The sequence below is a fragment of the Carex rostrata genome, chromosome 9, assembly GCF_964058835.1.
Source record: "Carex rostrata chromosome 9, lpCarRost1.2, whole genome shotgun sequence".
Lineage (NCBI taxonomy): Eukaryota > Viridiplantae > Streptophyta > Magnoliopsida > Poales > Cyperaceae > Carex > Carex rostrata.
In genome coordinates this window covers 665,310-690,611 of record NC_135926.1, presented here as the reverse complement: position 1 = coordinate 690,611, position 25,302 = coordinate 665,310, and the positions used below count along the sequence as shown (strand labels likewise).

Below are 25,302 nucleotides of genomic sequence, written 5' to 3'. Positions count from 1 at the left end.
GTATCAAATAAATTCAAACATTTCAAAATTTTATATAATTCATCGTTTGAACAATTATATATATTTAAAATTCATATAAAAGAGTCTCATGCTAAATTGCTCTACTCTATTAATTTTAAATTAATCGTCCGAATTGAAATAATAGAAAGAAAAATAGCGGATACGGACTCGCCTACGAGATACCGCCGCACGGAAAACGCGATCTCCTTCGACCAGAGTCTTTCCCGCCAAAATATTAGACCTATAAGTTGGGTACTTTTGGGACCCACTGTCCGTGAAACCGAGAGTAGACCAAGTCTGTTCAGCACAAAAGTACCTTCTTTCCCACCACAAAGCCCCCGTACTCTCCTGGTTTGGTCTTGACAAATCATTGAATCAATTCAAATCGGAAGGATGTTCAAAAATAAAATCCTCGTTAAAACCACTCCATCTCCTTCCCATTCAAGCTTCTTTCTCCTCCCTCTCTCTCTTCCCTCTTCCTCTTGCACTACTGGTCCACCTCTCTCAGTCGACCTCGAAATTCTTTCATGGAAGTTGTCTAGAAAATGGCGCCTCGCTTGCCTGACTCAACCCTTCGAAATCTTAATTGTATATCAGGTCGGATCTAGTTTATGTTTTTCTACAAACCACGGATTTCTTAGAAAGTTAAGACTGTTTTTTAGTTTATTTGGTTTGCATGTTCATTTTGATGCAGAAATCTCAGTCGGATTTGGTCGATCGCGTTGTTTCAGAGTTTCTCAAGTTTGATCCCTTAATACGCGTGAGCAACTTAGTACTCAATTGAACTATTCTATATTGTCGTTCTTGTAAACCAATTCTAATTCTCAAATCACCCCGAAGGCCATAATGGACTGATGCAGTAGTGTTACTGTAACAGCTAGTTTCCAAAGCGGCCAATCTCAACCAAAATAATTTCATGCACGTTTTTCCTAATGATAGCTTCCATGTAAAAATTCTCCTGGGGATAGCACTTTCTAAAGTGCCCCTTTTATAGTTCGCCAACATGTGCACTTAAATATGTAAATTGCTAAGAGCCTACTATTAGATTGTTACCAGTTAGGTTTGGGATAATTGTTCATACCGGGAACTAGTGGACGAACAACGACTCCACTGATCTTCGTTTTCTGTTCACTTTTCTTTTCTTTGCTTGTTCAGTGTCATTATATTTTTGAGGTCTAATTGAGCTTTCTAGAACTGGTTGAGCCTTAAGCATTGATGTTCATAAAATTGAAATCCAAAAATGCTGTCTTCACCAGCTAGTATTTGCATTCAGCTCCAGTACCTTTATGTGTTAGTACCTACTACTAGTATTCCAGCAACTCTGAGAGGTGATGATTCATATGCTAATTCATACTTCTGAAACATAGCTATAATTTTATTTCTAGATTGGAGTAGAAGAGGAGGTAAAATCGGTCTCAGTAATTGCAAAAGCAATTGAAATTGGGCTTAGATGTGTTATGCTTGACAATAATTGGACTTGTGTTGGAGATAATACCTTCGTTAAGTCAACATTCAGTACTAGCGAGGAGAGATCTAATGTTTATGCTGTTAATGTGGTAATGCTCCTTTGTCATGGCTTTCTTTTCCAATTTATAGTAATTAGAAAAAGGCCAATACATTGGAAAGCAATTAAAAGTTGTAAAGTCTGCCTCAGAGTAATTGAGATGTCTACACAGCTACTTAATTAGTATCACCATTTTTTGTAATGATAATGAAAAACTTCATTGTTTAACCTATAGTTAGAAGCCCATTGATGCATTTTTTAGCACTTCAATATAACTTTCTGTAGTATGTATGCTAATTTTATATTCTGTATGCTCCTCTGTGCAATGCATGATAGCACAATCAGATTAAAAGGAGTTACCGGAAAAGACTCATAAAGTTCAAATTGAAAAAAAAGGAACCATAGTTATACGCCCTTTTCTTTAGAATCCACGTTTTATCTTTTACTCTATGTATCATTAATTCCTCTTGCCCTTCTAATGCATTCAGCAAGTACAATCAGGAGCCTCTGATGATGTTATCTTTCTTGTCTCACCTGATACACTTCGATTCAGCAGACATCAGGTCATTGATTTTTTTTTATCTAAATACATTGTAGAATAAGTTTCTTAAATGCACCCTCAAGTTTCATAGATATCAATATGGCCTTAGTCTTCCAGAATTTTTGAGTTATCAATTTGGTCATTGGAAGCTGGCAGTTATGTCATTTTGGTCCACCTATCATTTGATTAGAGGAAAAAATGGTAAAAGATTTTGTATAACCCTTCTTCATTTCAATTTTTCTACTACACTAGATCCTCTGAAAATGCTGTCATTTTATGGGGAATTATTCTGACTAAACCAAAAAAGGGCCAAATGATCTGTGTAATCAACTATCGAGAGGTGAAGACTACAGGGATCTTATGCTACTTGATGACTGTTTACGTACTATATAAGAAAGTAACCTTTATGGAAAATATTATCCTCACCTTTTAACTTCCTCCTAGATCTCGGATTTGACGAGTTCCAAAAATGTGGACGAACTTAATAATATGAGAGAAGTGATTCTGGAAAGCTTTAACTTCTCCATGGCTTGTACAACACTTCCCTCACTTTCTGAGGGCTATTTTGTAGGTAAGAGACATCTCTGCATCTATCATGCATTCACTTCAAAGGGTTTTCTCTTTTGGGAATCTGGTGCTCACTAATTCGAGCTTTATCAATAAGACTCTAAACATTAGATTAGGATGACGGTAAAGGTGATTTCTGTCAAATATGGACAATTTTGCCCCTATCTTTTCTTAAGCTCAGATCAAACAAAAGTCAATCTTGCCCCAAGGGTTGTGGATTTAGTTACAGGTTGCAAATTATAAAAGTATTATGTTCCAATTTATATAACTATTGGCATAGAAAATAGCTCTTTTGAATCCTGGGGCTTTTGTTGGTGAGTACAGGAGTAAGCAAGGTCCTGCCGGAGGGGGAATCTGTTAACAACTTTGAAGACCTTTGGTCAATCAAGGTGAAAATATTCTCATAATTATTTTCAAACTTTACAATTTGGCTTCTTTTCTTTTGTTCAAGTGACTTGTTCCTTTTCTTCGTGGAAGCAGAACATTTTTATTTTGTAAACGCGCTAAAAAGATTCCTTGAAGCTCTTCAGATTAATTTACGTGAATTTGTATAATTTGACCTGTCAATAGATGTCTAATACAGGAATTGAGTCTGCAGGCACTGTTTACAGCTCCCCTTGTACCAAGTCCAACTAAAAGTACATTACCTATACTATTATGCCACTAGAAAAATACCAACTAGCTGAAAATTTCTTAGAATAAACCCTCAAAGCTTGAATTAATCTGTGAAATCCAAAAAAATTCATGGAAAACAAAAGGAGTTGGCCCTTCTGTGAACTAAATATTTCTTTTTTTTCTCTGTTTACAGCATGGTTTAACCCTAAAGAGCAACCACTATGTTGCAGTTCAATTTTTATATGGAGGTTCCACAAACAAAACATGGTAAATTTTTTTCATAACTTCTATCACATCATTTAGCTAATCAATTAGTTGACAAATTATTTCTTCAGAAAAAAATAGTTGACAAATTCATTAATTATTTGTGTGAATGTCATTAAAGGGCTCATTTTAAAAATAAGAAGTTTTGGTGTTTTATGTTTAAACACAAGAACTATACTTTTATGAACCTGTCTTTCAAAGTTATCATTTGTTTATATAGACCTTAGGTGAATTCCTATTATGAGCACAAATGAAGGTTGAGGATCTAAAGGTTGTTAGTTCATGTGCTAATGTTGAAAAAGAAAACAATACTGAGTTGGTTCGGGTGGCTTTATAGTAGGAGAATTTGTGCAAAAATATTAACTATGATTATCGTCGAACTTCTATATTCCATGCCCACGTTTAGGATCCCTTCTGCATTTGTTCTTCAAGGCAGTGGACCGACTCCAGCTCCAAAAACCATAAGAGTCTCAAAAGCCATGTTGGCTTTTCAATCTTTCATAAAGCTACTTGAAGGTTTGCAATTTACATTTGATACTGTAACAACATATTTATATGGGCAAGTTATTGGCTGTTTGTGAAATTGCAGCATGGGACTTTTTTGGCGGTGGTTCTCTGATTGCTAAGGTCTACTCTCTCTCTGTTTTTTTTTTTGTTGAAAATCTTGGCAGCCGCTGCCAAGTATGGGCTAAGGTCCTCTCTCTCTCTCTCTCTCTTACAAAATTTGGCAGAGGCTGTGTGTGTGTGTCTCTCTCTCATATTTAAGGTGAATTTTGGTCCGTACAAATTATGATTCGAGGGTCTAGTTGTAAAATTTTGATTTAATTCCTCATTTGTATTTGCTAAAATAATTTTTACTTCGAGAAATCACTATATACTTCAAAATCTTGAGACTTTCCTGTCACCGTGGTAATGAGAATTATCATTTACCCAGTATTACCACCTATTTATGTCTAGCATTGTTGAATAAAAAAGTCAGGTTTTAATGTCACAGGAACAATCACTGATTGGTAGTGGTGCGGGTACTTGTTCCTGGGAAAAGATTACACATAACCTGCCACAATGCATCATAAACCCAGGTTTCATCTGCAAGGATCCACTCTCAGCCCTAGGTGTGTTTCCATTACATGAACCATTTGCTTTAAAAAATATTCTTTCAGAGTGCAGATGGAGTGTAATCTTTTTTTTCTTGTTTTGCTCTTTTATGTTACAACATGATGGAGATTGTAAAATATAGCATCAACATGATGTTTTCTCTGAGCCTGTGAGTATGACAACCAAAAACTGCTAATTCAATCTGTTTTATTCCTGGTCCTTTCAAAAATTGACCAAAATGATAATCTGTGAGTATGAATACTTCTTCACTGTTACACACAAAACCCAAAAAAGGAAGCTCCGGTATAGTAAATTTTCCATGTGAGTGACCTATTCGAGCGCATATGGTAGCCTACAAAAGATGTTTTGGTAGAATAATCTTTCTGTATCAGGTGGAGCCCTAAGTTACATAATAACATTAATGCATGTCAAGTCTTGAGTCATGACTACTGACATAGCATTATCATGTGCAATTTGTCTCATTCTTTTCCTTCTTGCAACTGAAGTTATCAATAAGCTGATTTATAGGTGGTCCCAACATGCCTCTTATTTTATGTTTATCATTTTTTTACTGTTCTTTTGTGCAGATTTTCGTACACCTAAGCCTGATATAGGATATTCCACTGAAAAAAATACTTTGGATAGAAACAAAGAGAATTCTCTGCTGCTTACTGATAGTGATTCAAAAGATGCACCAAGTGCAATAAATGAAGCTCAAATTGGTTTGACTGACATGACTGCTGTAAAAAGCGTTTTACTCGGTATAAATATATTTACTATTTACTCTACTGGGTGATAATTGTTACCTCAATATTGTACTATGCAAATACTGCAACTTGGCTTTTTATAATCGTATCAGACCTGTGGGTAAAACCCGATTGGTATGGACAATATTACCTATAACAGTACTAGCCCAATAAACCAAATTGTAAAATGGATCTCTTATGGTACCAGTACAGATTTTTTTTTGCACTATTTACTAGTATGTTTAACCTATGGAATATCTTGTACAGACAAGGGGCAAACTCCACTTCTGAAGCCTTCATTTACCAAGATCATAAGAAAAACTGCAACCAAGAGCAGTTCACCAAGTAAACATCTTCTATGGTCTTTCAAATATCGAAGTTTTCATGATTAGTGTACTTAGTCCATTTTTTTTATTTTTTATTTTGTTGCTACTTAGCTTTGTTGTTGGTTTAGGATCAAAAAGACAGGATGCTCAGGTTAAGTCAATACAAGACACATGCCAGGTTTGTCAACATCCGTGTCCTTTAACTTGTTGTTTTACGTGAATTCTGAAACATTTATATAGTTATCTCCAACTAAATGTCAGATGTTAACCAGAACTTACGAGGCATTTCCCAGGTCCTGAATATTAAGAAAGAGATTTCTCTGGAATAGCTATCAATTAAGCTTCACCCAAGCTCCAACTACATATTGAGCCCCAAAATTCAGTTTTGCTCCACTAACTTGCATTTAAGCCTTCATGCCTCAATAAATGCACTGTTATCCTTGGTTCCATTTAACTTTGTCAGTTTCCCCGGAATTGTGCAAACAAAAATTAAACGATCTAGAAAATAAAGGGAAAAAGGGGGCCCCAACTAAATACTAAGTGTTCTAAATGGAGGACCAAGATTCACTCTAAAGCAAAAGATATAAAAGAGCAAAGCAAAGTAATGAAATGAATGGATAATACTTCTATTTTCTTGTGTTTATTATTTGCAAAATTTTCTCACAGAGTACTGCAAAATCTCAGAAGAAGAATGAAACTGTTCTCGTGAGTAGTCCTACTAAATGCCCTCCCAAGACACAAACATATACAGGTTCTCTTGTCGCATTTTTTTTTTCAAACTCAATAGCTTAATTTAAACAAGGAAACTCAAAAGGCACCATCTCATTGTTTGCATAATATTTGCTCCTTTGTTCAATGACCTTGCAATGTAACCACTTGCTGAAAAAGTTCAAGATCAGCTTCATGCCTGCATTTGCCAAGAGTAAGAGAACAAACACTGAGAAAAACAGCCAGTCATGTAATACCTGTTTCCAACTATTCATGTATGCTGGTTACTAGGGGTTAGGGAATCCTTACCATGTGATTCATCTTCTCCTCAGGGGCTCGCTCTACTTATTTTCTGAAGTTTAATTAGCCTCAAAATGTTGTTTTAAGTTCCCAGCCTACCTTTTCTGTACAAAAGACACCTTTTGTTTACTACACCATGCTTTTATTGAGAAATTGTTCTCTCTGGCAATTTTATAACTTTTATGGTGTCGAGTGATTCCTTTTATGGTCATTGTGGCCTGTAAAGTAACAGTAATAAAAGATACCAGTAACAAACACATATGCAAATCAACCTAGTGTCGTTGTTGCAGATTGGTACATGACAATCAACTATTCATTTGAATTTAGTTCTTTATATGTCTATATAATATCAGGAGCAGCACGAGCTGATCAAAATGCAAAATCAACTCAATGCAATGCAAGATCCACTAGTGTGGTAAGTTCAGTGCAGCAACATTAGGATTATGATATCTCATTTTGAGTGATGTACCTGCTTGGTTGTCGGCTCTGTAGTTGTTTCCCTTTCTCTCTGTTCCTTTTGTTGGTTTATCATTATTTTGGTTGTAGCTCAGAACATTTCACATCTTCCCACTTGATCCGAGACCTACATGGGTCCGATAATGACAGGCTACAGATACCCACCGTCACATTATTATGTAGTAAAAGTATGGGATTAACCTATGTTAACCATTGATATTTCTAGGAAATTATATTAGTAATAATTTCTCCAGGTATTAAAATTTAGGATCGGTTAATTATGGGTATTTTGTTCTCCTTTTTTAATATCAGGGATCTGTTAAACCTACAAAGAAGAATGTTGCTACTCCTGACAATAAATTCACAGCTGACGCTAGAATAGGTACAGCTGCTACTATTATATCTCTGTTAAAAGCATGGCTTGCAAATGGGTACTTGATTTGTTGATTTTATGTTTTTCTTTTATTATTTTTGTAAGTGCTAATAGCAGATGCTCCTGGAAAGAAGAGTCAAAGCAAAAAGAAGAAGATATGTTTTTTTACCTTGCCTTATATGAGGCTTATTATGGACCTGTTGTACAAGTACTCATTTTCCTAGATGGATCTGCATGTAGTCTAATCATGTGATGGTGCCTTAAGATAAAAGATGTTATGATTATTTTACTTAATGTTGATATTCTTGCAGTGGAGATTTAGAAAATGCCAAACCTTAATTAATGAAAATTCAGCTTAAATATAACAAATCATGTAGCCGGTTCGATATCTGTATTTTCTATTTTAGCTTATTGGTTCTTTTTTAGTTGATTGATTGAAAACCAATTTCACAGTCAAGAAGTTGGAGAAGAGGGCTTGGAAACTGGAAAAGCAAAACAAAGCTCCGGCAAAAAGGAGAATACAACAAAGGTAAAACCAAAAAGCAGATAGTTGAAAAATGTGAAGTCTTTTTTAGCACAAAAACTCAAAAAAAGAATGTATACACAAAAAGGAAAAAGTAAATTGTCTGGTCAGTTTCTGGCTTGGTACCAGATCACTCTGGTCAGGTGCATGCTGCGATAGTCAAGCCAGTCAATTCCATTCTTGCAGCCCTTCCAGTTTCCTTATTAGAATAGATTGCTTCCTATTCTGGGTAATTTGTGCATTTCAGTTATAGACCATGCATTAGTTTTAACTGGATATGAAGTTCTTGACTTCAGTATATCTCAACTAGTAAAGCTGCCAAGTCCCTTCGCTCCTCTCTAGGATCCCTAGTTTGAACCTCAATCCTGCAAAAATTTATGATCATTTTAGAATTAGGAATTTAATTCCATGTGAAACAGCACAGTACCGGCATGGAATTCCTGAAATTCAGATTTTTTTTTGTCCATTTCGGCCGTTTGACTGGAATCAGACCTGGTACAGAGTAGGTAGTTTTTCATTCCGTTTTTCTTACTGAAATAAAACAAAATAAAACAAAATAAAACAAAATAAAACCAGATTGGAATGGATTTGACAACCCTGGCTACAGAAACTAGCGTTATAGAAGATCATTTATCCAGAAATCACTTAAAAGTTAGCCTAAAATATGTTTATCACTAGGGGCTTAACAAATTAAACTTGACACCGGAATCAAACTTGGTGGTATGGCTATGTAACTGAAGACAGACCATTTTCATTGTATATTTGGTCTGAAGTAGGGATTGTTCTGTCTGCAAAATTTTATAATCTCAACTCTAGTAGTAGTTTTGCTAATTAATGAATAAGAAAATACAATATCAAGCATTAGTTATTGAGATTACTGCAGTAATATTGGTAAAATGCGATTAAGGTCATTAACATAACTTGGCAGCTATATTTGGGTTTGACTTTGAGAAATTACTCCTTTATGTTTTGTCTTTAACAGCGTGGAGTGGATGTTCAAGAGAAATACGCTGATACTCTTGGGAGTAATTGTCCAAACTACATCAAAGCCGGTAATTCCTTGTTATTGCTTTGCTAAGGAGTAAGCCAGCATAAGGCTTAAAATTGACTCTATCAGTGGGATAACTTTTCTACTATATCTAAATTATTCTCTTATCTACGCAGTAACACAAACAGATGCTCCACTAAAGAAGATACAGAGCCAAAAAAAGATATGCCTTTTCCCTTATGTCATATTTTTGTTATGAAGAGGTTAATTATAATAATAAGTATTGCCAAGGGGCCAGGTCGGGTTTGATATATACCTGGCGGGGTATACTGGTGGATCAGACCACACCAATCTATGTCAGAGCATACTCTCAAACTTCAGTTTTGTTTTTACACATTTACTTTTGAAAATTCACAAGTTTCCGTAATTCACAGTGAAGAATCTACAGAAGTTTATCTCACAAAAGCAAAAGCAAAACCAAAGCAAAGTCTCGACAAAGATGGGGTTACCGCAAAGGTAAAACAAGTTTTTGAGTAATCATAAATCCATTCAGTGGTACCTACAAAAATAGTGTATACATGTTTCATGATATATGCCAGAGCATGCTTAATGTACAATATTTTACACTGGGTGTTAATTTCTTTGCAGTTAAATTTAGAAATTAACTTAGCTGGCTATTACACAGTCTATTAGTTATGCGGTCTAGTACCTACAGGATAAAAAAATGTGCTATTTAAAAAAAAAAACTCAAAAAAAAAAGAATTCTTTTGCTAATAGTTTGAAACAATTTGGTGCATTTAAAATACAACTTTTCTTGTCGTAATTTAGATATGTCCCATTTTGTCTTGAAGTTTTTTTTTTCTAAATATATCAGGTACTAAATTGCCACAAAAGAGGCCAGCTGCAATCTTTAACGGTAGCAGACTTGAAGTGCTTTTTGTGTTCCAAGAAAGCGAAGGTTGGTGGCACAAAAGAGGAACTTCTCCGCAGAGTAACCAGTTTTCTTGATTAATTTCATCATTAAGCTTTTCCATGCGTAACAAATTCTTATGAATATTGTTCCGCTAGTAATCTCTCCTTTTTTGTTTTGAATTATATATTTTTTTTGGTAACTCAAAAGTTCAGATTGAGAAAACTTATATAAATTACATTAAATGGGAAGAACCGAAGCAATTATGTAGTTCCTCCTAAGTAACAATTGAGGATCAGCGGTGTTGGGGCGATTCCTTTAGAATTCCAGGAATCTAGAGGAACCGCAACAATGCTACAGTTTTTACCATTTCATCAAAATTTTGTCATAGCCTAGATGCACTTGGAACTGATGAGATTGGAAATTTTTGTTATAGTTTTTCTGTATAATTTGGTATAGTTTTTTTCTTGTACATTTTTGGATTAGAGAGAAATAAACGAAAGAACAAGAAAAAAGTTACTATTCATTCATTATATTTTAGGGGACAAAGGAGTAACATTCGTATATAACTAATTCGGTAGCCTCGGACATCTCCGGTTTGATTTAACGCCTCCATTGCCACTTGACCTCCTTTTCATTCTAAAACAAGCATAGCATAGAACCCGGTTGATTGTGTCTGTCGAGTATTTTTGTTTGTATATTGGTTTTCGATAAAAAAAACTGGGCCGTCTTAGTTACGGATCATTGGCCCGTCACGTAATTACATTTGAACGATGAACTTGAAAAAAGCAAAATGAAATTTCTACCCACTTTTGATTCCTCAATAAATTGAGGTGTTATTCCGAAACGAGTATGGAAGTCGAAATTAGTTTGGAATGACTTTCGACAAAAAGATTCAAATTAGTTTGGAATGACTTTCAACAAAAATATTATATGTTCCTAACTCTATCTGTAAGTATCAGCTATGAAATCTTTTCCTTTGTTTCTCTCTCTAACGAGTTTTAATAAGATAATAAATTATGTAAATGAGGAGGGTCAAATGTCTCCATTTTTTGTGCCTCCACCGTATCTCAATTTTTAAAAACTTTAATAATTCAAAATTTAAAACTTAAAAGTCAAAATAAAACCGTTGGATATGATCTACATCATTTTATATATGCACGTGTAAAAAATTATGACATTTCAATTTTATTTTGATTGTCATCAAGAGCTTGTAAAAAACGCACTAATGTGAATGATTTCTAGACGTTGAATTGTGGACTTATTGATTTACATAAAAACAAAATTGAAATGTGATAATTTTCTATAAGCACATAGAGAAAATAACATAAATCATATCTAACGGTTTTATTTTGAACTTTAAGTTTTAATTTTGAATTATTAAAGTTTTAAAAAAATAGAGGCAAAGTGAAGACACAAAAAATAAAGGCATTTGAACCCTCTTTATGTAAATTGTAGTATTCTTTGTTTGTCTCTGTGTTTTCCTTCTCTTCACTCAAGAGGAAACCCAAGATTCATTCTTTACATTTCTTTTCTTGTATTATCTCCCCAATATAAACCCACATATTTAGAACAAAGAACACCCATTACAGAAAGGGGAGAAAAAACAATAAGAGATGGCAAATACAATAACGCATTTCACCCATCCAGAGCACCAACTACTCCTTATCTCCAAGCCAAAAAATTTCTGGTGTGATCTCTGTAAAACATTTGGCACTGGCTTGCGCTACCGGTGCGATGAATGTGATTTCGACCTGCATGAGAGTTGCACCACCTATCCCGAGACTCTTTCCTTCTTTGCCCACCCGTGGCACAGTCTGGAACTGACAGATCACTCGGCCTCAACCAATGATCCCTCTATATGCTGTGACCTTTGTTGTGAGCCCCTCAAGGGGTTCTACTACAAATGCATACCTTGCGGCTTCAACCTCCACCCAAGCTGTTCCCTTTCCCCGAAGATTGTTCGCACTAGGTTTCATCCGGATCACTTCCTCACACTCGTGCCGACTACTGGCAGCTGTTCTGCTTGTAACAAGAATTTGACGGTTTGGACATACCGATGCGGCATGTGTTCTGTGAACCTCCACTATAACTGTTTGTTTAGCTCCTCTGGCAAGGAAGATGATGAAGGTATTGAAGCAAGCAGGAAGACACAGAAGCCAGCTATGGTCTCTAGAAAGTAGGAGTGCAGGACAATGACAGGCAAAGTTGTTTTTATAAAATTCTAAAATGCATATTGCATAATTATCGGTATTAGCCTATTAGGATTAAGAAATATGCTTAAGAATGTTGGAGGAAAAAAATATCATAAATATGAATAGTAAATAAATTAAATTGAATAATAATATATATTATGCAGATCGTAATATTTCACCGAGATAATTCAAAGTTGTTATTTCTTAGGACATGAGCATGAACGCGATGATAATTCTGTTATATTCAGCAACTTAATTATCGAATACCAAGCTTCTAAATAGCTAGCTATAGCGGTTTTGGATCCAGAAAGCTAAGCTACGGGCTAAAAATGCGCTAATAAAGCTACGACCGCTATAGCGGTAATAGCGGTCCGCTATAGCGCGTAGCGGCAATAGCGGTCCGCTATGCTACATGGGTTATGATTTTGCAATTTTTTTTTTTCTTAAAACATGATTTTGCAATTTTAATGGGCCTTAATATCTAGATTGGTTTTTTTTTTTTACTTTATTAAGCTATATCAATACAATGGAACATGTGCGAGCTATACCGCTATATCAATTAAATTTTGTATCATGCATTAATATACGGTAGTGGTATATTTTGAATATAAAATATATCGATAGTTTTTGAATTAGGAATATTTTGAATGACAATTTGAACTTTGTATTGGTTTAATATGAATAATATTAGAACTTCTTAATTAATTTGATATTTGTTTTCTTGATGAGACATTTTTACTAGGCAAAGCCTTCTATGGACATAAGGACCTATTTGTAAAATGAATATATTTTTATTTTTAAAGTTCAAACAGTCGATCCGAACCGTTCATCTTGTTCTCTATATTAATATATGCTTGGAGACCAAATTTTACATTTTTCTGATTTTTTTTACTATTTATTAAGATGGGTACAAAATTCAATGGTCTGAATTTGATATTTTTTATACCCATCTTAATAAATAGTAAATAAATTCAGAAAAATGTAAAATTTGGTCTCCAAAGATATATTAATATGGAGAACAAGATGAACGGTTCGGATCGGCTGTTTGAACTTTGAAAATAAAAATATATTCATTTTACAAATAGGCCCTTATGTCCATAGAAGCATCACTCTTTTTACTATTAGTAGAAATATAAAATATAATTTTTGAAATAAAAAAACGCTATTTATAATAGCTTTCGCTATAGCTCCGCTATTCGCTAAAGCTTTTTTTTTTGTCTCCCCGCTACACCGCTATAAACGCTATTTAGAAGCTTGTCGAATACCAATAATTGTAATATATAATTTGGAAATATCTAATAATATAGATGAATGAATTTGCAGATATGTAACAGAATTATTAATTTTTTTTAGAATGTATATTAAAATGTGAAATATTTAATTATTAATTTGGAAATATATATGTGCTTGGAGACCAAATTTTAACTTTGTTAGAATTTTTTTACTAACAATATTTATACAAGAAAAGGATTATGCAAAGATTGTTAAAAATTTATTTATAAAACATATAAATATTTATACAAGCTTTCGTGGAGATGCCACACGTCGACGTGCACATAGAAGATCCAGGGAAAACCAGTGAAAATAATGGTAACATTGTTAATTCTGGTGTGGTGAATCAAATTGCTACTGATGGGATGTGGCATCATGAATCGCAACAACGACAAGGGCCACAGAAAATCCATAAGCTGGGGGAATCAAGTTGGAGTGCGTTGTGCGTATCCTCTGAGATATCTCATATTTTGCATGACCGACGTGTCCTGTGCCTATTCGGGGGGGGGGGGGGGGGGGGGGGGGGGGGTGGGGGCCTGTATTATTTCAGCTTTGAAATTCGTGTAGAATGTATTTGAACGGTTGAGATTCTCCAAAAAGTCACTCAAAATATGAGATATATCAGAGGATGCGAATTTACATCCTATGAGATGTCTCATATATATTTTGCATGACCTTTTGAAAAATCTCAACCATTCCAATACATTATGCGCGAATCTCAAAACTATAATAATATATATAGGCTCCTGCGTCACCCCCGAATAGACACTGGACACGTCGGTCACACAAAATATGAGATATCTCATAGGATACGCACTCATGGTCTATCCTCTCCAGGATCTTTTTTTTTTATTTATTTAAATTAGCGAGGTTGTGTTGTTAGGAACAAAAATTAGCTGAATGTGATGTAAATCGTTCTGATCTTCCTATATTTCGAGGTCTCATGAAATTCTAACTCTATTTCGATATTTTTTTCCCCTATTAATACAAAAATTGGAAATTTCAATCAAGACATGCATACATGAATATATAGGAATCACAACTTTTGCTACACTTCCTACAATTTCATAAAAAAGTTTGTCACAGGCTCACAGCCTAAGATGCATTATTGTGACTGAAGATTGGAAAATTTGCTATTTTTTATATATTTTTAGCACAATTTCTTTTGTATATTATAGGATAAGAGAGAAATAAAATAAATAACAAAAGAGTCTTTATTACATTCATTATTTTTAACAATTAATGAAGAGGAGCATTCCTATATAACTAATTTGTCAGCCTCTAAAATCTCCATTTTGATTAACGCCTCAATTACTAATTTACTATTGACCTCCTTTTCAATATAAAACATGCAAAGACATAGCACGATTTTGAATTTGAGGTCGTCTCTACTGAGTCTTTTTGTATGTATATTGTTTTTCTTCGGACGACCTAATAGACATGGAACACCGCACTTATGGGCTGATATGACTTTGGGCCGCCTTAGTTACGGGTCATTGGCCCGTCACCTAATTACATTACAAGTACAACGATGGTATCTTTATCTTATCTTTTGTTTCACTCTCTAATCAGGTTTAATAGTATTCTTCATTTTGTCTCTGTCCTTTCCTTCTTTTTCTTTTTTCTCAAGTTCCCCTGGAGAGCAAACCCAAGATACATTCTTTTCATTTCTTTTCTAATATTATCTCCCACAATAACACCATATACTAGAACAAAGAAGAAAGAACAGCCGCAGCAAAAGAGGGAGAAGATCGAACAATAAGCGATGGCAAATAGAATAATGCATTTCATCCATCCAGAGCACCACCTAGTCCTCACCTACAAGCCAGAAAGTTTCTGTTGTGATCTCTGCAAAACATCTGGCACTGGGATCCGCTTACGGTGCGACGCATGTAATTTCGATCTGCATGAGAGTTGCGTCTCCTATCCCAAGACTATCTCCTTCTTCTTCGCCCACCCATGGCACACTCTGGTACTGGAAGATCACTCAGCCTCAACCGTTGGTCCTACTGTATGCTGTGACTTTTGTTGTGAGCCCCTCAAGGGGTTCTACTACAAATGCATACCTTGCGGCTTCAACCTCCACCCAAGCTGTTCCCTTGCCCCGAAGATTGTTCGCACTAGGTTTCATCCGGATCACCTCCTCCAACTCGTGCCGACTACTGGCAGCTGCTCTGCTTGTAACAAGAATTTGACGGTTTGGACATACCGATGCGGCATTTGTTCTGTGAGCCTTCATTATAAATGTTTGTTTACCTCCACTGGCAAGGAAGATGCGGATGATGGTGCCGAGGAAAGCAAGAAGACACAGAAGCCAGCTAAAAAGTAGGAGTGCAGGGCCGTGAGAGGCAAAGTTGTTTTTACAAAAATTTCAAAATGCTTGTTTACATATTGCAAGTATGCCAAAACATACATGGTGGCATGGTGCCAACTGCCAAGATTAGTTCTTTTCTTTTATTTCTAAACTGCATACTTTAAGGGGAATCATTTTATGTTGAGTCTTTGTTTTGTTTGTTATGGATTCTGTAAATTGCTCTGATTTCAATTAGTTCTATGTTTCATCTTGGTGTAAAATCATGGAATTTAAGTCATCTTTTGGCTTAATTAGCGTAGGTCTGTTCTTTTCGTTTTCTTCTAAATAGCATACTTCAATGGGAATCATTTTATGTTGAATTTGTTTTGTTGTTTCTGTGGATTCTGTAAATTGCTCTGATTTCAATTAGTTCTATGTTTCATCTTGGTGTAAAATCATGGAATTTTAATTTTAAGTTATCTTTTGGCTTAATTAGCATAGGTCTGTTCTTTTCCTTTTTCTTCTAAATTGCATACTTCAATGGGAATCATTTTATGTTGAATCTTTTTTGTTGTTGTTGTGGATTATGTAAATTGCTCTGTTATCAATTAGCTCTATGTTTCATCTTCGTGCAAAATTGTGGAATTTTAAGTGATCTTTCGGCTCAATTAGCATACTGTACATCTTATTACGACCTTTCTTTACATGGCAGGACATCTTATTACGACCTTTCTTTACTGTAATTGTACCGTCAGAGATATCAGAGGCCATTCAGTTTCAAGAGCAGAGAGATATCAGAGGTTTCCTGATAGATGCAGCAATGCTGAATTATGAGCTGCAGAACATCTCTTACCAATGTTTTAATTTTAGTAAACTGCCACTGTTGTTTGTTTGAATTCTAGCTCATACTGGCACTGTAAAACTTTTATTTTAATTTAATTTAATGAAATCTGTCAGAGTGGAATCTTAACACTTGACCTAAAAAAAAAAGAGTAATTATACTATATATTGTTTGTCAATTTTCTCTCAGCTCCAAAAAAAAAAGTTGTAAAATTCTCTAGATGGTAAATTTACCTCACTACCACTGGTACACAAATTGTGTACCCTGGACCCTGGTCAGATTCTAAGGTGAATTTTAATAATAAAAAGCAAAATATAAGGTGCATATGCACTAGTTTGTTAAGAGAAATCCTATTTTGTCAAGCATAGACATGGAAATGAAGGAACATTTACTAAAGAAAATTCAGAGAAAGTTAAGAGAAATCCTGTTCTGCTAGTAGTCTCTCCTTTTTCATTTTGAACCGGATTTTTTTTTTAGTAACTCAAAAGTTCAGATTCAGAAAACTGATATGATTATATGGAAAATACATGAAATGGGAAGAACTGAATCAAATTATGTAGTCCCTCTAAGAAACAATTAAGGACCAACAATTTTGCTGAAAATACATGAAATGGGAAGAACTGAATCAAATTATGTAGTCCCTCTAAGTAACAATTAAGGACCAACAATTTTGCTGCGATTCCTCTAGAATTTCATCTAAATTTCAGTCAAGACATGAAAGGAATCTATAGGAACCACAACTTTGCTATAGTTCCTGCCTACCATTTATAATTCGTCACGTCACAGCACAAGAAGCACTTGTAACGGAAGATTGGAAATTTTGCTATTGTGTATATATTTTTAGTATAGTTTCTTTTATAAATTTTTGGATAAGAGAGAAATAAACGAAATAACAAAATAAAGTTTATTTTACATCCATTATATTTTACAAGGATGAGGAACATTCGTATATAACTAATTTGTTTCAGGCATCTCCAGTTTGATTTAACGCCTCCATTACTATTGACCTCCTTTTCATTCTAAAACATGCAAAACATAGCAAACAGCATCCGATTGATTTTCTCTACTGAGTCTTTTTGTTTGCATATTGTTTTTTCTTCGGACGACCTAATAGACAAGGAACACCGCACTTATTGGCTGATATGACTTGAAGCAGCTTTACCATAATACTTTGGGCCGCCTTAGTTACGGGTCATTGGTCCATCACCTAATTACATTACAACGATGGTATCTTTATCTTTTGTTTCACTCTCTAATCAGGTTTAATAAGATATTAGTTTCTATAAATCGTAGTATTCAGTATTCTTCATTTTGTCTCTGTCCTTTCCTTCTTTTTCTTTTTTCTCAAGTTCCCCTGGAGAGCAAACCCAAGATACATTCTTTGCATTTCTTTTCTAATATTATCTCCCACAATAACACCATATACTAGAACAAAGAAGAAAGAACAGCCGCAGCAAAAGAAGGAGAAGATCAAACAATAAGCGATGGCAAATAGAATAATGCATTTCATCCATCCAGAGCACCACCTAGTCCTCACCTACAAGCCAGAAAGTTTCTGTTGTGATCTCTGCAAAACATCTGGCACTGGGATCTGCTTACGGTGCGACACATGTAATTTCGACCTGCATGAGAGTTGCGTCTCCTATCCCAAGACTCTCTCCTTCTTCTTTGCCCACCCATGGCACACTCTGGTACTGGAAGATCACTCAGCCTCAACCATTGGTCCTACTGTATGCTGTGACCTTTGTTGTGAGCCCCTCAAGGGGTTCTACTACAAATGCATACCTTGCGGCTTCAACCTCCACCCAAGCTGTTCCCTTGCCCCGAAGATTGTTCGCACTAGGTTTCATCCGGATCACTTCCTCACACTCGTGCCGACTACTGGCAGCTGCTCTGCTTGTAACAAGAATTTGACGGTTTGGACATACCGATGCGGCATTTGTTCTGTGAGCCTTCATTATAAATGTTTGTTTACCTCCACTGGCAAGGAAGATGCGGATGATGGTGCCGAGGAAAGCAAGAAGACACAGAAGCCAGCTAAAAAGTAGGAGTGCAGGGCAGTGAGAGGCAAAGTTGTTTTTACAAAAGTTTCAAAATGCTTGTTTACATATTGCAAGTATGCCAAAACATACATGGTGGCATGGTGCCAAGATTAGTTCTTTTATTTTATTTCTAAACTGCATACTTTAAGGGGAATCATTTTATGTTGAGTCTTTTTTTGTTTGTTATGGATTCTGTAAATTGCTCTGATTTCAGTTAGTTCTATGTTTCATCTTGGTGTAAAATCATGGAATTTAAGTCATCTTTTGGCTTAATTAGCTTACGATACAAGACGCGTATTAGGACCTTTCTTTACATGGTAGGACATCACAGTCAGTCTCCCGCACAGCACAACAATTTAGCAATTATATGAAAAAAAGAAAATTATTTTATGTGGTGCAGTATGAGGAATTGTTTCCATCAATTTTGTTACTTAAAATCCTTAGTTTTGTTTGGCGTTGAAGTGTAATTATACCGTCAGAGATATCGAATGCCATTTAGATTCAAAAGCAGAAAGGTATCAGAGGTTTCCGATGGATGCAGCAAAGCTGAATTATATGAGCTGCGGATAATTTCTTACCAGTATTTTCATTTTTGTAAATTGTCACCGTTGTTTGTTTGGATTCTAGCTCACACTGGCGCTGCAAAATTTTATTTTAATTTAATTTAATGAAATTTGTCGGAGTGGCATATATCTCAAGAACTGACCCTTTTAAAAAAAAAAAAAAGGGTAATTATGCCATATATTGTTGGTCTGTTTGCCCTCAGCTCTAGATAAAAAAACCCTTGTAAAATATCCTAAATAGTAAATTGACCTCACAGCTACTGGTAAAAAAGTTGTGTACCCTGTTTAGAGTCTAAGCTGAATTTAATATAAATAAGCTTAATATAAGGTGGATATGCATTAGTTTGTTAAGAGAAATCTTGTTTCGTCAAGTATAGACATGGAAATGAGGAACCTTTACTATGGATTTGGAGAATAATAGTATGATTCAGAAAATTCTCCTACTGTATAATTCAACACATGGACGTGGTCCATCTCTGGTGCATACAAATCATTTAACACGTGGAAACGTTGTCTAGACAATGGCAAGCCACAGAATTTTATTGCAATTGACCTTAAATTTGCTATGATTAGGACCCCTAAGTTCGACACACGCAAGTATGTTGAATTTTTTTTATTAATAAGAAAATTAAAAGAAAATATCGAAAAGGGATAGGTTTCTATTAAACCTCGATCGATTTATAGGAAGAACAAAATAGGAATCCCGTCCCATATAATTTTAACTATAACTACTAAGAAACAAAAAAAAAAAAAATCCGAACAATACAAACTATCCCTTCCAGACCCACGCAAAAAAAAAAAAAAAAAAAAAAAATCCAAGACGGGATAGTTTGTACCGTCCATGTTTTATTAATACATATTAATCCTGAAGGTCTCTATATGACGTTAGCAAATAATATCAGTGATAGAAAAATGAGTCTCTGAAAAGACATCAGCGACCGGTGACATCATCAACTAAGTATCAATGACCACACTATCAGCGACCAAATTTTCAGCCGATAATACTGTTTTTTTTTACTATAGTGAATGCATAGAAGGTGTTGTATTTGTTCTACATTTTGACTGTTATTTCTTTTAAGGAAAAATGAATCTGAAATGATTATTCTAGATATACATGGATATTGATGATGGATCTAATTTTTTTTTTTTTTGATATTTTGGTAGCGACTATCAGGTGTACAATAATAGATGTGATTACAATAATAGATCTATTTCTTTCAAAATCAATCTGAAGCCTCATGTTTCTAAGAACTGCGGAGGGAATTATCCAAATTAATTTTAGAAAAAATAATTTTAAGTCTTTATATCAACTGAATATATGTACCATAATAGTTGCATGTTTACTAGAATTATTCTAATTTTTAATAGATAGAAAATTAATTTCCAATAATATATAACATTGAGTATCATTTATATAGAAAAACTGTCTCACAATCTTTAATGTCCAGATTTGTACATTTAATGCGTAGAGGTGCTATCGGGTCGGGTAGGGTCCGAATATTATTATATTTGAATTTGTACTTTAAAAGTGTTCGGGTCTGAATTTCGGTTCATATGCTTATTATTTTCAAATCGGGTCAGATTCAGATCTGGATACCTATCTACTCGTAGATATTTTGGGTCCAGTCTTTTTGTTCCGGGTAGATAGATACTCATAACTTATTTATGGATTATCATATTCGGATCCAGAGTGGATACATGTCGCTCACAAGCATTTGAGAAACCCTTTACGTTTAAATCTAATTGTACTTTCTTAAACATCTCACATAATATATCATTGTAATATAAATTAAAATTTGCTCTAAAATATTGAAGGTGAGATAATTTTAGAAAGTAAAATATTGGAGATGTTGATTTCATTCTGTGGTTCCAAAAATCCATGAATAGACTATTAATATCAATTTGTTTCAATCAACAAAGAGAGCAATAAATTTCAATATTCCGAGCAGAAAAGAAGATGGCTTGTACCGTATGGTTTTTATTTCGATTTTAAATGAAATTTATTGCTCTTTTCGCACAGACCTGGATCTGAACCGATATGGATATGCCTTTTGCTCTTTTTTATTTCAGTTTTTATTTATTTTTTCAATGAACCAACTTGGATCTGAATCGAAACCAATCTGGATCCGATTAATTTGAATAGGGTATGGTTTAAAAAATATAACCGGTTAAATTATGTGTACGGCTACAAAATTAATAATTTAATATCTGATCTAGATTTGAACCGGAACTGATACTGAAATCGATAGGATATAAATTTGACTTAATTATCTGATTCATAACCGAATCCGACCCGATACCCGTATAAATATCAGATAAAATGATAATACCATTTCTTTATAATTATTTAATATAAAATATATATTAATAACTATGATCATTTGTGGTATTTTTTTTAATTTTTTGAATGAAATTTACTGTATTTTTCGCACAGTTATTGAAATTAAATATCACGTTTACCTTTAAATTTTGGGTAGGTCTGAACGAGATAGTTTATACTGTATGGTTTTTATTTATTTTTTCTATTTCGTTAATTAGTGATTTTGCATTAATTAACGTTCTGATTACATGGACCGATGGACGGAGATAGTTTATTCCGTCTATCGCTCTTCCTATGAATCAATTTTTTATTAGAAACCAACCCTATTTCGATAATTTATTATTTTTCTATTAATAAAAAATCGGTAAGTTAGAAACCTACCCTATGATTAGGGGGGAATAAATCTGTTGCGATCTGAATTAGATGAACAGTATCCTGAAATTTCTGCTTTTCCAAATCTATCCGTTTAACTTTTTTTGTGCACGCATCTCGAAATAGTTAGTTTGTCTGTATACGCATCTCAAAACAAATTGATAGTTAAATTTGAAAAGGCAGGGATTTCAAAATATTGTTCATCTATTTCGAATCGTAGCAGATTTATTCCCATGATTAGGGACCCCTAAGTAAGACAAGTCTGCTTATATTCTTGCAAAATCACAAACCGTAACTAAACATAGAAAAAACCAATACCACCTTTAAATCTTAAATCTTCTCACATTCCTTTTTATAAGATCAAACAGACCCATCTCGCTCTTTCACAAATTATCTCTACAATCCAAGCAAATACCAAATTAATCATGGAAGAACTTTCTCCAGAAAATGAAAGGATTTTCAAGAAGTTCAACAAGAATGGGGACGGGAAGATTTCCCTTGACGAGTTGACAGATGCATTGCAGATGCTGGGATCCACATCGGCTGATGAGGTGAGTCGCATCATGGCCGAAATTGATACTAATGGCGACAGGCACATTGATTTGGCAGAGTTTGCTGCATTCTGCAAAGCCATCACCTATCCCAAGACTCTCTCCTTCTTTGCCCACCCATGGCACACAATGGTACTGGCAGAAAACTCAGCTTCAACCACGGGTTTCTCTATCTGCGACCTTTGTCGTGAGCCCCTGAAGGGATTATACTACCAATGCATACCTTGCGGCTTCAACCTCCACCCAAGCTGTTCCCTTTCCTCAAGGACTGTTCTCACTAGGTTTCACCCGGATCACATGCTCACGCTCGTGCCAACTACTGGCAGCTGCTCTGCCTGTAAAGAAAATTTGACGGTTTGGACATACCGATGCGGCATTTGTTCTCTGAACCTTCACTATAACTGTTTGTTTACCTCTTATATCAAAGAACATGGTTCTATTTCTGTTGATGATACTAAAAAGTAGGAGTGCAGGACAATGAGAGGTAAAGTTTGTTTTTACAACATCTCAAAATGCATGTTAACATTTGCAAGTATGCCAAAACATACATGGTGTCAAGATCAGTTCTTTTCTTTTTCTTCTAAATTGTATACTTTAATAGATATCATTTTACGTTGAGTCAATTTTTTTCGTTGTGGATTCTGTAAATAGCTCGGATTTCAATTAGTTTTATGTTTCATCTTGGTTCAAAATCATGGAAATCTATGTCAGTGTTTGGCTTAATTTGTATATGATACAAGAAGCATATTAGGACCTTTCTTTACATGGTAGGACATCACAGTCACAAATCACAATCTCTCGCACAACAATTTAGCAATTTTGTATGAAAAAAAAATATTTTATGTGGTGCAGTACGAGGAATTGTTTCCATCATATATATAATGTTACTTCAAATCCTTTGTTTGGTTCGGCGTTGAAGTGTAATTATACCGTCAGAGATATCGATGGCAATTTAGGTTCAAAAGCAGAGATATTATATATTTATGTATCAGAGGTTTTCTGATGGATGCAGCAATGCTGAATTATATGAGCTGCGTAGAATTTCTTACCAGTGTTTTCATTTTTGTAAACTGTCACCGATGTCTGTTTGATTTTAGCTCACACTGGAGCTGTAAAACTTTTATTTTCATTTCATTTATGAAATCTGTCGGAGTGGCCTAACCTAGTAAAAAACGGGTAATTATATCCGTAAAAATCATGTTGTTGGTCTGTGATCCCTTTGGAATAACAGCAGATTTATATCCGTAAAAAAGGGTAATTATACCGTATATTGTTGGTCAGTTTTCTCTCAGCTCTAGATCCAAATTAAGCTTATAAATTGACTTCAAGAATAACAGAAAAAAGACTCCAAAAATGATACATAACATAACATAGCAAATAGCACCCGATTGAGTGGTAAATGTCTCGGTCGGATTTGATTCAATGTTTTCTCGACTTTGGAAAGTGAAATATGATTTATGCACAAAGGACTCAATACAGTGTCAGAAGAAACATAACGAAATATACACATGAAAAAACAATCACTAGACTTCTATCATTACAATCAGTTAAGAATATTCAAATTTGTTCTCACAAGAAGCACATAAAACATGTGTTAGATTGTTTATAACCGAATATTTTCAAAAACACTCATTATCTAATATTACGTAACAACTAACTTGTAACTTTTTAAGTCAATACAATTACTTGCGTCTTTCAACAACAAAAAAAAATAGCACCCGATTGATTTTTGTTTGTATATTGTTTTTCTTCGGACGACCTAATAGACATGGGACCCTGGGCTGCGACTCGTGGAAGCAGCTTTACCATAAAATATTGGGCCGTCTTAGTTACGGGTCATTGGCCCGTCACCTAATACATTACAACGATGAACTACAAAAAATGCAAAATGAAATTTCTACCTGCTTTTGATTCCTCAATAAATTAAGGTGTAATCACAGTGTTTTCCATTTTGCCCTTCACAAGATGGAGAGAATGAATTTTGCCCTGATAATTTCGATCAGAAAAATCAGAACCAATTTAAGGAATCATTCATAATATCAAACAAACAAATCAAGTCCCCTTGTAGCCTTTTACAGTGTATAAACAAGCAATTGATTTATCAACCAATAAATAAATCATGAAATAAAGGCCTAAATAAATCAATGTATCAATAGAGTAATGTGGTCTGATCAATGTTCTAAATAGCGCGCTATAGCGTTTTTGGACTCTAAACGCTAAGCTATGGCATCGAAACATGCTATGGCATCGAAACGTGCTATGGCATCAAAACGTGCTATTTGAGCTACGGACAATTTATATGGGCTTTAAATAAAGGCCCAGATTGAATATATTAAGATATTTCTTGAAGTAACAAAATGATACTTACTATATGGTAGTTTGAATATTTTGAATAGATTAAGATAGTTAATTGTGCCATGATGTCTAGATTATTTTGAAATTTATATAGAAAAAAATAGATTATGTCATGATGTTTAATATATTTTGAATAGAAAAAGATCGATAGTTTATGATATTAGTATTACTATGGATATTTTGAGTCACAATTTGGACTTTGTATTGGTTCACTATGAATATTATAATTTTGTTATCAATTTGATGTTATTTATTGTTTTATGAGACTAAGATAATGTTGATATTTAGTACATATATGATATAATTTTTATAAAAATAAAAAATGCTATGTAGCATAGCTTTCGTTATAGCGACGCTATTTGCTATAGCTTTTTTTGTAGGCTTCCCGCTATGACGCGATAAACGCTATTTAGAACCTTGGGTTCAATTATGCTTCTAATAATAGAAAACCGTTGCGCTTGAGGACATAGAAAACCGTTGCACTTGAGCATATCGAAGATTGATAAGTTCACGGGTGGTTTGAGGGGCAGTGGTGGACCCAAAGAGGTCCAGGGGTAGGTAAGTGCCTACCCATGGATTTGA

General features: G+C 34.5%; 4 protein-coding genes across 4 annotated transcripts; all 4 read left to right on the top strand.

The window, feature by feature from the left end:
• Positions 1–367: 367 nt before the first annotated feature.
• On the top strand, positions 368–10,469 carry LOC144559325 (uncharacterized). The gene is made up of 22 exons (XM_078308340.1): positions 368–597; positions 695–760; positions 1,386–1,556; positions 1,993–2,067; positions 2,490–2,616; positions 2,937–3,001; positions 3,421–3,494; positions 3,898–4,007; positions 4,081–4,118; positions 4,486–4,603; positions 5,174–5,347; positions 5,600–5,677; positions 5,787–5,836; positions 6,325–6,409; positions 7,020–7,081; positions 7,435–7,504; positions 7,601–7,712; positions 7,949–8,024; positions 9,001–9,070; positions 9,183–9,230; positions 9,440–9,522; positions 9,881–10,469. Exons 1-22 carry the CDS (start codon positions 394–396, stop codon positions 10,016–10,018), a joined length of 2,094 nt encoding a protein of 697 aa, XP_078164466.1. The 5' UTR covers positions 368–393; the 3' UTR covers positions 10,019–10,469.
• Positions 10,470–11,532: 1,063 nt separating this feature from the next.
• Positions 11,533–12,099, top strand: LOC144559324 (protein VACUOLELESS GAMETOPHYTES-like). Its single transcript, XM_078308339.1, has one exon. The coding sequence runs from the start codon at positions 11,533–11,535 to the stop codon at positions 12,097–12,099; it is 567 nt and encodes a 188-aa protein (XP_078164465.1).
• A 3,049-nt stretch (positions 12,100–15,148) lies between these two features.
• On the top strand, positions 15,149–15,712 carry LOC144559323 (protein VACUOLELESS GAMETOPHYTES-like). Its single transcript, XM_078308338.1, has one exon. The coding sequence runs from the start codon at positions 15,149–15,151 to the stop codon at positions 15,710–15,712; it is 564 nt and encodes a 187-aa protein (XP_078164464.1).
• Positions 15,713–18,001: 2,289 nt separating this feature from the next.
• On the top strand, positions 18,002–18,565 carry LOC144559322 (protein VACUOLELESS GAMETOPHYTES-like). The gene has a single exon (XM_078308337.1). The coding sequence runs from the start codon at positions 18,002–18,004 to the stop codon at positions 18,563–18,565; it is 564 nt and encodes a 187-aa protein (XP_078164463.1).
• Positions 18,566–25,302: the final 6,737 nt, after the last annotated feature.

Coding starts and splice junctions, on each gene's coding strand:
- LOC144559323 (XM_078308338.1), top strand. CDS start 15,149: ATGGCAAATAGAATAATGCATTTCATCCATCCAGAGCACCACCTAGTC.
- LOC144559322 (XM_078308337.1), top strand. CDS start 18,002: ATGGCAAATAGAATAATGCATTTCATCCATCCAGAGCACCACCTAGTC.
- LOC144559324 (XM_078308339.1), top strand. CDS start 11,533: ATGGCAAATACAATAACGCATTTCACCCATCCAGAGCACCAACTACTC.
- LOC144559325 (XM_078308340.1), top strand. CDS start 394: ATGTTCAAAAATAAAATCCTCGTTAAAACCACTCCATCTCCTTCCCAT. Junction 1,557..1,992: donor ATGTTTATGCTGTTAATGTG/GTAATGCTCCTT, acceptor TAATGCATTCAG/CAAGTACAATCAGGAGCCTC. Junction 9,071..9,182: donor TCCAAACTACATCAAAGCCG/GTAATTCCTTGT, acceptor TTATCTACGCAG/TAACACAAACAGATGCTCCA.